General features: G+C 36.2%; 2 protein-coding genes across 2 annotated transcripts in view; one reads left to right on the forward strand and one right to left on the reverse strand.

Annotated features, from left to right (window-relative positions):
* The window catches only part of LOC105536051 (putative G antigen family E member 3), an 83,206-nt gene that overhangs the window by 56,218 nt on the left and 13,017 nt on the right, over nt 1–13,971 (forward strand). The window lies entirely within an intron of this gene.
* Nucleotides 1,415–6,797, reverse strand: PAGE3 (P antigen family, member 3 (prostate associated)). Its single transcript, XM_011975336.1, has 4 exons — nt 6,714–6,797; nt 6,144–6,252; nt 3,438–3,563; nt 1,415–1,437 (listed from the first exon to the last, which is right to left on the reverse strand). The coding sequence occupies exons 1-4, from the start codon at nt 6,795–6,797 to the stop codon at nt 1,415–1,417; spliced, it is 342 nt and encodes a 113-aa protein (XP_011830726.1).

Below are 13,971 nucleotides of genomic sequence, written 5' to 3' on the forward strand. Positions count from 1 at the left end.
AAGGAAAGGATCCAGTTTCAGCTTTCTACTTATGGCTAGCCAATTTTCCCAGCACCATTTATTAAATAGGGAATCCTTTCCCCATTTTTTGTTTTTGTCAGGTTTGTCAAAGATCAGATGGCTGTAGATGTGTGATATTATTTCTGAGGACTCAGAACAAGGTTGTTTAAGTCAAACAATTTTATATTCACATGTTGATTAAATTTTTATGAAAGTATCCTATTACTGGCTAAGGTCATCATGTACAGTGTTAGTTCCTTATACAACACTTTCAGAAGCATATACTTTGAGAAAAGTATCAGCATAAAAACCATGAGCAGGTGACTTTCAGAGTGATAGCATCATTAAAGGCATCTAAGCATTCAGAGAAGATGTGCCTCATAAGGTTTGAAGGGATGGGAACCTGGAGCTGCCCCTTCTGTCACTGCCTTTGAAGTCCTAAAATGTAAAATTGTAAGAGACAGAAGTCATACAGAAACAGATGAGCGTAGGAAAGCCTAGCCCTTCATAACTCACAATTTGTGGAGATTTTATTTCTAGAGAATGGAAAAAGAAGTTTTACATCCCAATTCACATTAAAAAGCTAGCATAATCTTGATGCCAAAGTCAAAGATTGTACAAGAAATCAGTGTAAGTTAATCTCAGTCATAATATATATATACATATACCCTAAATAAAATATTAGGACATAGATTATTGAAAAAGGATAACATTTCAAGAACCAATTGTGTTTACCCTACCAATGCAAAGTTAGTTAAATGTACTTAGTGTATTCACCACAGTAATAAATTAATAGAGGAACAAATCCTATGATAATCACAGTCGATGAAGTACAACTCTTTGGGGAAAGTCAACATATATCCAAGAGGAATACTCTCAGGAAACTAGAAGTAGAAGGAACTTCTGATAAAGCACGTCTACAGATAAAATCTACACCAAATCATGGTAAAATGTTGAATATTTTCCATTTCTTATCAGGAATAAGATGAGAGTGTCCACTATCACCAGTTCAATTCCACATTGTACTGGATGGGTCTGTCCAATGCCATAAAATGAATTAAGGAACTAAAGAGTAAAATACTTTAAAAGGCAGACTGAAAAGTATTATTACTCACAGATGGTATGATTGTATATGTTGACAATCAAAAAGACTTAGAGACAAACTTTTGGAATTAATAAGCATATTTAGCAAGGTTTCTGGAGAGAAAAATCAATACGTAAAAGTATATCTCTATACACCAGCTCAAACAGAATATAAATTTTCAAAAAACAAGCATGAAACACCTAATTATTCCTAGTTTAACATAAGCTGCACAAGACTTCTTTGCAGACAATTGTGAAACTTTATTGAGAGAATTTCAATGGTCAAGTTTCCAACGTAAAGACTGCATGTATGGTTTCAGCTTGTCTTCATTTAAACCGATGGTGGCCCTTCACCTATAAGATAAACATAACAGTTGAGAGTATTTTTTAGCAGAACTTTTTCTGATGACACTATGGGTTGAAAAAAGACATAGTTTTGGTTTTATGAAATGAACTATAACAAGGTAACCCTCTGGCTTATATCCAGTTAAACCTCTATAGAGACTTCGAAGGTAGGCTTTCAGGTGTATTAACAATATTTTAAAATTCCACTCATTTTTCTAGTGTATGAGAAAGAGTTTGAGTTCAAAATGATTTGATCAAATGAACCTATTTAAAGAAAGTTTTAACTAGAAACTAAAAACTGCGTGTAATTTTAGAAAAAAATCCAACTAGCCAAACATAAACATAAAACTTAGGAAACAAAAGAAATTTGAAATAATGTTTTGAATATAGGATAGCTCAAACAGTAACGCTACATTTGAAAGTGCTTAAGTGACATAAATAGAAAGGCTAGTATTATATTTGTTTTGTTTCTGTTGTGGGAAAACGCTAAAATGTTTTTGATGAGTTTACTCCTTATATGGTTGTTTTAAGTAGGTTAACCATTTGTCCCTATTTTCACCTGTGGTTCTAGTATAATTATCAATAATGCCTCTTTACACATTTAAAAATATTCCAGTTTGTCCAATAAATTATATCGTCACACTGGTTGCAAACCATTATCATTATAGATGAAGTGTTGAAAAGAAATAGTAATGATTCTCACAATTTGGCAAAAGGGGGAGCAGAAGGAGAGGGAGAGGAGGAGAGAGAGAAAGAGAAGAGACTGAGGAATCTAGAAAAGCCAAATACAAATAAACAAACAATAGCTTATTTTTTTGTTGTTTTTAAATGATAAATAATTTTGATGGAAAATTCTGGCAAGTTTTAAAAGTTCATCCATGTTATCATGTTTAAATATTCAGTACTACTGTGGTATAGTAAATAATTTTATGTTTTGCTAGTATATCAAACATTGCATCAAATTGTGAAAATTGTTTAGAGCTCAAGAATGCATCCACTTTTAATTATATTACACATTCAATATCTGTCCTGTCTTGTTCCTATTTTTTATTGTGTATACTTGGGCTTTGTTTGTCCATTTTCTTCAAGATTATGCAAACTAGGGGATCCTCTATTCGTAGATATGTTGAAAATCTCTTTTATTTACTAGCTGAATTATTTCCCTTAATGACTTATACCTATCTTTTATTAAGTATATATTTTTTCCCTTATGTTTATTTTGTGCCTGTTTCTTATTTTTTTATATTGAATGCTCATATAATTTTATATTTTTATCTTTTAATAACATATGTATTTAAGGTAATGATCTTCTTATGAGTATATGTTCAATAGGTTCCTGAACATAGCCCGAAAAATACTTTTAATCTAAATATTCTAATGGAATGGATCAGGAATGTAGAGCAAAAGCAGTAGACTAATGCAAGATAATTTCTTCCCTAAACACTAAGTGTTTATATTAAATTCAGAAGCTCATATAATTAATGCCTAGAAGTTTGGAAAAAAAATATATAAAACATACTTAAGTTGATTACTCAAATTTTAATATATTTGATTTTGACCCATTTTTGTAAGAGCAAATATGGGTTTAGAAGATAAGGAATTTGCCCAAAGTCAGTGAAATTTTGTTAGAGCTTGGACTAAAGCCTACTTAATTGCCTCAGCATGTTTCATACAATGAATATCTGTTACAAATTCATTAGGTATTTATTAAAAGCAGACCTTTATAAAAGTATCTGATATTATTAGCTGTTGGTTTAGGAACTTATACTAAAAAGTAAGAAAGTACCTTCACATTTTATAATTGAATGTGACTTTGACCCAATGTGGTAGAATCTATGATTCTGTTTGTTTATAAGTCAGGCTTTTGGGGACTGAACTATCTTTCAAAGAATCTTTATATACGAACTCTGTTAAATTATATTAGCAGTAGTGGTACCTCTGTATTATAAAATGTATAGTATTTTTGAAAACAGAAACCCCGTAATTTGCATTTTTAATGAATAACTTACCTGCTTCTGGTATTTTAACAGGCTCGAGATTTGGCAGAAATTCTCCCTTGACATTAGGACCATCTCCACGTTCACCCCCAGTCTTTGACCGAGTCAGTTCCCAGAGATAGGCTGCCAGGTCTAGCATGTAAAAATAAAAAAGGTTACCAATTTAAGTTGTAAAACGTAAAATATAAATGAAAGAATGACAGTATTCACTCCCTCAATGTTATAAAATAAAAGCCTATAGGCTAGTGTGGTAATACATGCAATGCATAAGAATTTCAAGAACATTATTTCAGGAGTCTTATCAGAAAAAGAAAACAAAGTTTTCCAAATGTTATCACCCTTTTCTTTTCCCACAACTGCCCCAGACAGCTTAGTTGAACCCTCTGTAGGTATACGTTATTGTACTTATCATTTTAAGTTAGTGATTCATTTGAGTCTGTCTAACTAGATTATGAGCTCAAGGCTGAAATAATCTCTCTCATTATATTTACATCCCTAAAACCTACATATTGCATGGCATGAGTCACTGTGAATAAGTGTTGAGTGAAAAAAAAAGTATTTAAAAATACAGCCCATACTGGTGAACACTCTGCAAAGCAACTGGTCCATTCTCTTAAAAAATACCAGTGTCCTGAAAGACGAAGAAAGAGTGAAGAACTGGTCCAGATTAAAAGAGATTAAATGGGATTGACAACTATATGTAATGCATGATCTTGGAATCAGAAAAAAAAATCTATAAGGGAAATTATTGGGACAACTGGGGAAATTTGAATATAAGCTATATATTAAACCACTGCATTTTTCATTGTTGAATTCCCTAAATGTAATAAAAATACAGGGGTTATCCAAGAGAATATGGCTATATAAGAGAATAGTGGGTATGAAATCAATGTGGCAAAGCTGTAAACATTAGTTAATCTCGGTGAAAAGCATATGAGCTGATTATAATAGTCTTGCAACTTTTCTGTAAATTTTATATTTTTTCAAAACATAAATTAAAAATAAAAAAGAATAAATGACAACTGTGTTGGAGTTCAGGAAAACAAGAGTTAGTTTTGACAACATTAACAACAACTAGGATTGGACTTCAGACAAGATTGAGTGGATTCAGGGTGGTATGGCTGTGGATGGATTGGATTTCATATATTTGTTTTCCTGCATTACAAAAACCTCCATTTTAAATGACATTGTAAGAACAAAGCACAAAATGTGCTGTCCTTATATTTTACCACAGCGCAATCAGGGAATAAACATCAATTATCCAGGAAATCAGAAATTTACACCATGGATAAGATTTAAATTACATTTAAATTATAATTTTATGAAGAATTAGCTGAATGGATTTGTAAGCATATGACATATTTTATAGTCATGACACCCCTAACCCATAACCTGTGGAGGTAACAAGAAACTTACTTTGTTAAAATAAAGTTACTTTTCGGTCCAAAGGTCTTATATGTTACTTTCCATAAATGAATTCCGTATACAACGAAGTTCTTAAAACAACAGCAAAATTATTTGTGAATACAGCAAAATCATTGACTTCCAGCAAGAATAATGGGAAGTGGAATGGAAAGAATTTAATGGGTACTATTGTCATCATAATTCTAGGACTCTTTCAACAGTGACTTGCTAAAATAATCTACAGCTTGAGCTATGTAAACATTTTGCTCCAAAATGCCATACCTGGAAGAACTAATTGTTTCATGATAATTGTAGGTACTTAACCTTTTATGTTTCTAGCCAGAAGAGGATTTAACCACCTTTTAAAAGCCACTTAAAAATTATACTGAACCAGCTACCTATATGCCAATATCCTGAATTGTTCAGCTATTAACTAAACTTTCCATACACAAATTTCAATCAAAGTAAACAGTGGCTATCATTCATTGAGTCATTCTCTGGAATCACATTCTGTTCCACTGAATTGGGTCTCTTCCTATGCCAGTACTAAGCTATCTCACAGTATAGACATTTTAGTATTAAACAGTTTGAGCAACATCATTCACTTTTTCTTACAGCAACCTAGATGGTAAGAAGCATACATACTTTGGAATAAAATACAAATTATTTCTCCACCAGTGAAGTGCCCTTTGGTAAGACACAATCTCTGAGTTTCAGTTTTCTTACTTATCAAATGGGATTTATATTTCTATGCAAGCTAGTTTAACCCAAGGTGTTATATATGATATACATATGTGATGTGTATATCACATATCATGTATAGATTTATATCTCGATGCAAGCTAGTTTAATCCAAGGTGTGAATTAGTGTGGATATGAGATATATATATGACATATATATTCATATATGTGATCTATAGTATATATATATAATGTCTTAACACTCTACACATGCTATTATAAGTTGCTTAAACTTTTAATATAATTACTAAAAAGGACAGACAATATTCTAAGATCAAATTTAACTAGTGAAATAGTATACAATTCTGACTAAAATTAAACATAGTTTCCCTGGATTTGCTAATGAAGCGCTCTGGCAAGCATAACAAGTAAGTCTTGGAGGTCGAATGCATTATACTAAGGGACTGCCCCCGGCTGCAAACTATGCCTTCTTCACTTTTCCAGCCAATTTTCAGGCAATGTTTGAGATCTCTTTCTATTGCTTTTTTCCCTCCTTTTACTTCCATATCATAATACATGATATATACATACACCTCCTCCATTCATAGGCATTCTTTCTTTCCCACCCTTCACCTTGGAACTCCAGTGCTCCCTCGTCTCTCTCTTGACCAGGTGTATAATCCTGACTTTCAATTAGTGGTTCCTGTTGTTGAAGTTGGTCATCACTGGGTGGCTCCTGGGCCTAGGAATATGAGTGCATGTGCAAATAAAAAGCTCTGTTATTAATAATGCATGTTAATAACATACATATACTCAACATACAAATACATCTTACCATAAATAAGCCTAAAGACATTTTTTTATCCTACACAATTCTATATACTTATTCTTAATAGTTACTACAAGAAAAGAGTTACCCTTAAAAACTTGGGAAGCTATTTTAATCCACGCTGGAATGGATGTATACAATGTGTTATGAATAAGCAGGAGAAGGAAGCCATAGAGAATATTTCTGGGGAATATAAAAACATAACCATCCAGGCAACATTAGAATGCAAACATCCAAATCTATGTTTACTTCACGAGATTCAATTATTACCATTTATAAGCATGGAAAACCTTATTAATATATCAATATTAGTTCAACAACATTTTCACAAAAATAAGTTTCTAATAGAAAATATCAAATGTTAAAATACTCACAACCACAGCCCCTATTGGATGATTAGAGTCTTGATCATCTCTTCTTTCTCTAGATCTGGATCTTGTTCTTTGATGTCCACTCATGTTTCACTCTGAAAGTGGCATACTGTGATTCAGAAAATGTACGTAAGAGTGTATCATTTGACCACTTCCATGGCTAAACTGGAAAGCATGCAAGCTCACAATTACCCTGGGACTTAATTTTAAGATATTTTCAAAATTTTTCAGGTATCATCTAATTTAGCCAAATATGGCTGCTTGCGAAGTCATTAATGTTATGGCTCTGGTAGCAGGCAAGGCTCACGGCAAGACAGAGGACTTCTCTGTGAGTTTTGGTTTTACAATTAGACTCTCCATCATGAAGACATCTAGGCAAATACAGGTGGAGAATTGGAACCGGAGTGACTACCTTTTGCCCCACTCTCATTTACTAGGCCCATTTCCCCCCTAAAATCAAGTTAAGTTGGAACGCACAGCCTCTCCCATTCCTTCCCGAGATGTCATTGGTGGAGGTGTGAAGTTGCGAAGCAGAGTGAAGGGCGTGCTCCTCACTCTCTACCGCCGTGGAGCACTCTGCAGACCTCGGGGCCGCGGTTATCAGGCGGCAGTGTTCCTAGTTTCCAGGCCCCTTCCTTACTGCCCACCTCGCCAGGCCACTGCCCAGGTGAGAAATGGGGAATCTGCCTTCCCTCGGAGAGTTCCAGGCGTTTCGGCACTCAGATTCCTCCATCAGCACGCCCAGCACTCGCCCCATCTTCACGTGATTCCTCCCCTCTTCGGCCCACGTTCCTCCCTCTTCCTAGCCCAGCCACGACGACAAAGGCCCATGCGGCGTAGCGACCTGGGAGGAGCCGGACGTCGACCGCGAGGCCCTTTTCCCTCAGAAGCCACGGACTGTGGCTTCTGTGCCGCAGGACTTGTCCAAAGCCCGCTGGCGCCCCCTCACATTCACTCACAACTAAATTCCCAGGAGGACTGATCTGCGGACCTACCAGCTGAGTCCCAGTCAGTGAGAAAGAATGAAGAGGACAGGAGGACCACCTCCCAGGGCACAGCTCTGAGCGCAGACAGCAGACAGCAAGGCACTTGCGCAATAATGGACACACCCAGCAACGGACATGCATACGGATGCAGCTTGTGTTACGTAGACTGAGGCTTTCCTGCCTCTGTTGACTGGGAGCCACAAGATTTCTTGAGTATTGAAAGGGGCTTGCACAGCTCTTTTACTTTTCCTTCCTAAACTTTTTGACGTCTTAAGTAAGAGTCCTTGAGGCTCGAGGTCAAATTAACTATCATACCTAATACAACTCTCATACTTCCCTCATAAATAGAGGGAAGAGGGATCATAAATACATGACATTTAACTGCACCCCAGCCCCAGCCCAAGAACAGCCTTACACAGGATGGCAAATGACCAAGAGGGCACCTGTACCTGTTGATCCTTTTTCCTGAGGTCTAATTTGTATTAATTAACTCTTGCCTTTTGAAAAACAAACACTGTTATCTGAAGTTTAATGTGAACCTTTAAAGATGCATTGTTTTTTAGTCAAAAAGGACATATTTGATATGGGCCACTAGGGTTACCACAAAATACATAGTTGTTGATGAAATGTAATTTACATCTTTAATGTAATGAGCAAGAACAGCGTTTTAAAGAAACACAATAAAATAAAATAGAAACTATCAGAACTGCATTTAGGATATACACATAGCGTACACACACACGTACAAACATACATGTTTACACACATATATTTATGTTCAGTCCACATCTCCTGCCCTCAAACTGGGATTTACACCATCTGCTTCCCTAGTTCTCAGGCCTTTGGATCTGGATTGAAGTACATCACTGGTTTCTGGTCTCCTTCTTGCTTGTAAATGGCAGACTGTGGGACTCAGCCTTCATAATTGTGTGAATCAATTTTTCACACAATTTTATATATATATATAAAATACACACACACACACGGATAAGGAAAAGGGCCAGGATATCAGTCCTACTCACTTCTCTTCAGCACTGTCCTGGTGAATCTAGTTAGTGCAATGAGACAAGAAATGAAATAAAAGGCATTCAGATTGAAAAGGAAGAAGTAAAACTGTATGATTCATAGATAACATAATCTTTCACGTAGAAAATCTGATAGACTCTATAAAACAGTTACTAGAAACAATAAGTGAGTTGCAGAATTAAAAATCGATATAAAAATTTAATTGTATTTCTGTGTATCATCAATACAAACTTGGATTGGCATTTTTAATGGTATGTATTATAGTACTGAAGAATATTAACTGCAAAGGGAAGAATCTGAATAAGGAAGTTCAAGACCTATAACACATTGAAAAGTACAAAAGATGGCTGAGAGAAAATTTAAGACTGAAATAAAATTAAGAGATATATCTTGTTCGTGAATCAAAAGAGTCAATATGCTTAAGTTACAGTTTCCCCAAACTGAGCTATAGATTCAAAGCAATTCCAATCAAAATCCCAGAGGGTGTTCTTTTCGGAGAAATTGATAAACTGATCTTCTAAAATAAAGAGAAAGTTTTTAGGCAGAATCAGACAAGTGCAGAAACAGCAGAAACATATATACATGAGTACAACCACTAATCAGACAAGTGCAGCTGCTCTGTCTGTGGAGTAGCCATTATTTTATTCCTTTACTTTCTTAATAAACTTGCTTTCACTTTGCACTGCAGACTCACCCTGAATTCTTTCTTGAGTGAGATCCAAGAACCCTCTCTTGGGACATGAGGTCAGGATCCCTTTCCTGTAACATATTTCTGGCGACCACAGAAGGGACTATAGTGCAGAAACCCTGACCCAACGGCTACCTTTGGGTAAGTGTTGGGGTCCTGTAACATCTCTCTGGTGACCACGGAAGTGATTATACTGCAGACACCCCCAACCAAAAGGCTAACTTTGGGTAAGTGGTGGGGTCCGGTAACATCTTTCTCGTGAACCACAACAGGACAATACTGAAGAAACCTCCCCAACCCAAAGGAAATAGACTGCAGCACTGATTGGACGACTTTGGGTAAGTAGCAGGGTATCAGGCTAAAGGATGGCATTGGGTTAGAGGCCCAACTTAGGGGAGTTAAAGTCTCTCCTAAGAGAGAGTAGATTAGAGGCCCCTCTTCATAAAAGGCAAGGACACTTGACTGACCTTGGGTTACAGGCCCAACTTAGGAGTGTTAGAGTCCCTTCTAAGATTTAGGGGGTTAGAGGCCCCTCTCGGTAAAGTCCCTCTCAGCTAAGAACAGGTTCGGCACTATGGGATGTTAACTGCTATTCTCTTTGAATTAATCTGGCTTGCACTCTTTGCTGATGGCTGTGGGTGACAGGATTAGGCACGTGCAGGATCGAGGGACATGGGGAGCATTTTCCTCCTCCAAAAGGGGAAACTTGAGAGCTGATGGGACTGCTTGAAAAAGATCCCTGCCAGACGACAGTAGCCGCCTGAACTTTTCAATGTCGCTGCAATGGGTGGGTCTTTCTCTGGCCTCCCTGATCATTTTGCTTTCTCTACCCTGCCACAGGCAATACTTTCCTTCTCTACTTTTTGTTTCTCTTTCTTATTTTTATTTTATTAATTTGTTTATTAGTTAATTTATTTATTTGACAAAGTCTTGCTCTGTTGCCAGGCTGGAGTACAGTGGCGTGATCTTGGCTCACTGCAACCTCCACCTCCCAGGTTCAAGTGATTCTCCTGCCTCAGCCTCCCTAGTAGCTGGGACTACAGATGTGTGCCACCACGCCCAGCTAAGTTTTTGTTTGTTTGTTTGTTTTTTAGTAAAGACGGAGGTTTCACCATGTTGGCCTGACAGTCTCCATCTCTTGACCTTGTCATCTGCTCACCTCAGCCTCCCAACGTGCTGGGATTACTGGCATGAGCCACCGCGCCCCCTTTCTTATCTTTTCTATTATTCAGGGCGACCCTCTTGCCCAGAGACCATGTGTTGAAACTCTAAGTCGGAGGTTGGATTAAAGATGACAGGGCCCATCTGGGGGCAAATTTAAGCCTTGCTAGTTTGATATTGGGTGCTAAGCAGAGTGGCTAATGTCTATGTTTTATCACACGTAGTTTGCTCCAGCCAGAACAACAAAAAAAATAATTTTCCTTTATGATGCAGCTTGGCCCCCAGGGTGATGGTGCTGCAAACCAGATCACTAGGGCTGCTCAAGGAAAGAGAACCCAAAAGCCTGGCATGCTGACAAAAGGGTAAGAATTTCTTACCAGTCAGATTTCTGGCTTATCTCTCTCTCTGTAAACGATCGAATGAATTGAAAAAAAAATCAATGTTTATCTCCTCTGTAAAGTTTTGATTAATGCGAAACAGAATTAGTTCTAAGACTAGTCTTAAGCTGGTGTATTTTGTTCTATGAATTCATTTTTCTGTGTTGAGGGGTACTTCAGCGTAAAACATGGGCTTAGAACACTTGTAAGCCCGCTTTTCAAGACGACCCACCAAGCTGGTCAGTAACTACTTTGGCTGCAGGTCCCTGAAACAAACAAACAAACAAAAACGGATTAAGTATCCACATCGTTTTACATCCTTGGGAGCTTGACCTTTTAACCACGTGGCCGTCCTTTCTTTCGGTCTCTGCCTTCAGGGAACAGGAATTTTAGGGTTCATGTCATAGTTAGTTCTAAAACTCATACTGAATAGTTAAAAGCCTTTGCAAGCTCAAAATTAACTACTCTAGACTCCTTCTGGGAAAGAAGCTGAAGACTGCTGCGGGCTGTAGCTCACTAGCTAAGGTATGGGACTTTCGCAGTGGTGGTCCGAGTTCATATTCCTCACCTAGGAAGTAAGTCGTTTCTGGTTTAATGTTGCGTAACTTTGTCAATTATCTTCTTCTCCACAGACTGTCTTAAATTTTCCTTTCTCTAAGCGCCTGAGAGGTTAACTTTAGTAAAGTTCAAAAGCCAGAAATATCGGCCATTTGGCATAAGAAATACTAAAAGGACTTTATTAAAACATGCTAAAAGCAGATGTTCAAGCTCTAATAGCCAGGACTCCTTGGGAAAAACAGGAGGCACCAGAGACCCCTTTCCTGGCCCTGTTCTTCCAAGGGCTCCACCCTAAAGCCAGTAATCCAATTAAGAAACTTAAAAACTGGCAAATGAAAAATCTTACAACTACTGCAGTAATCATCTTCTGTCTTTCTGTGTAGCTATATATGTGTTGCGTGTAACATTTATATAAAAGAGCTCTAATTAATTGGCTTAACAATAAGCATTTAAATCAAGTATTTTAAAAGCAAAATAAAAAGTGTAATGCCTTTTAGTTTATGTAACTTTAGTAACCTTTGGGAAATAAAAGCAGTTTTAAAAATTACTGATAAAATGAAAACATTTAGTCTAAATTATGCAGGTCAGATATTAAGTTTGTTAAATGCTTTAAAGTCATAAACTGCTTCTTTAACATTTAATAATTGTTCAATTTACCTACCTCAAAGCCATTAGATTCTAGATGAGGTCTCAGGACATGTGGAATTAGCCATGCCCTCTAGCTATACAAAGAAGATTATAAAGAAAGTTATTTTATATGCAAAAGGATCTTGTATGATAAATTCTTGTCCTAAAGTAAAATGACTGGTTGTTTAAAAGGAGGGATGTTTTTATTTTATATTTTTATTTTATAAAAATGTTTTTATTTTATATTCATACAGGAAGCATTATCAAATGTGAAAAAGTGTTTTGCTTTCTTTGGACTAAATTTGCATAAATATGTTATTGGTATATGTTCCAAAGTTATGGGAAACCCCTATAATTCTAATATGACTTAATGTATGTTATTAATAATTATAATTGTTACATAAATCATTGTATACCACAGAGGTAACAAATTTCCTTATCAATTGTGGCTTTACTAGTGGCTGCCCTAAAACTTTATTATCCACAGAAAATTGTTGTCTTGTTTTAATTTTCTTTAGAAGGTGGTTTATAATCCACTATAGAACTCTAGCAAGGATTCTTAAATGCAGCTTTCTGATAACTTTGGAAATTGTAGCATTAAAATACGGGAAACAACTTTCAGAACTCTCATGAAGAGCTAAAATGTTCATGAAGATCAAGCAAAACCAAAACAGGAGTTAACTAAATTCACTGAACCAATGAAAAACTGAAGTAATATTTTAACTTTGCTTAAAATGCTGCTGATCCTTTGTTTTGTTTTTCAGAGTCAAGGAAACTTTTCTTTTGCGCTATTCACGGCTTTTAGAAGTTGAGTAAAATATACTCCTGTGAACAAAATTTGTAGCATATTTGTTTCTGTCTGCCCGATTTTGCCAGAATTTGGAAACTAGTCGTGAGTGTTCTTAACTTATGGCAATATTGTTATTTGCATAAGTGCAGTAAGAATCTGTTTTCTTTTGTAACAGGAAACAGTTGGAGAAATTGATTATTTTACCAAGGTTTTGACTAGAATGGTGTGTTTTCCTTTAGGGAATTAAACTTGACTTATAGAGCCAATAAAAGCCTTGTGGGGAACTGGCCTCATACCTTGCCTACAACAGTCCCTGTGCAGGGTTTCTGACCGGTAGTGAGTAAAGAATGTCACTTTCTGACAGGTCCAGAAGCCCCAAGTTATCTTGGGACCTCGAGAGGAAAAAATTACCCAACTCATAGGTATTTAAGGGTACAAACCCATGGTTGGGCTCGGCTTTAAAAAAGTCTTATCTGAAATTCCTTCTATGGAACAGAGTTCCATCAATGCCAATTTAAAAAGAGCTTAAGTGAAAAATAATTATTTTTGCTGCACTTTATACAAATAATCATGCCAAGTATAATAAAGGAAATCTGTCTTACCATGATTTGTCTTTAGTAAAAATGGGAAACTGGAGAGGAAATATTATGTTTCAAAAGCTATGGTATACTTGTTAGATTCTAGTCTCATCAGTTGTTTTTAAGTTTATTTCTGCAATTTAGGGTAGCCCTGCTTATTCTTGTGAACCAAACCAGTGGTCTCTGACTGTTGCTCAGCAGAAACAAGAGGGATGGGTAATATAAAAATCTGGATAAGTATTCTAATCAGTAATTAGAATACTGGATCAGTATTCTAATTACACATTGTAATCAGCTAACAACCCCACACCAGCTTAGTTCCAACAGTTGCCCAGTTCATGAAAAGCCTTCTAATTTAGTTTATTTGGAATAACTGTACTTATTTTGCTTTACTCTTGTGGAATATATTGCTGTTATATTCTTTGTGTAGGAATATAGGACAAGCTTACTGAATGTTTTCTTAAACACCT

Source organism: Mandrillus leucophaeus, unplaced genomic scaffold, assembly GCF_000951045.1.
Source record: "Mandrillus leucophaeus isolate KB7577 unplaced genomic scaffold, Mleu.le_1.0 Scaffold1538, whole genome shotgun sequence".
In the NCBI taxonomy this organism is placed as follows: domain Eukaryota; kingdom Metazoa; phylum Chordata; class Mammalia; order Primates; family Cercopithecidae; genus Mandrillus; species Mandrillus leucophaeus.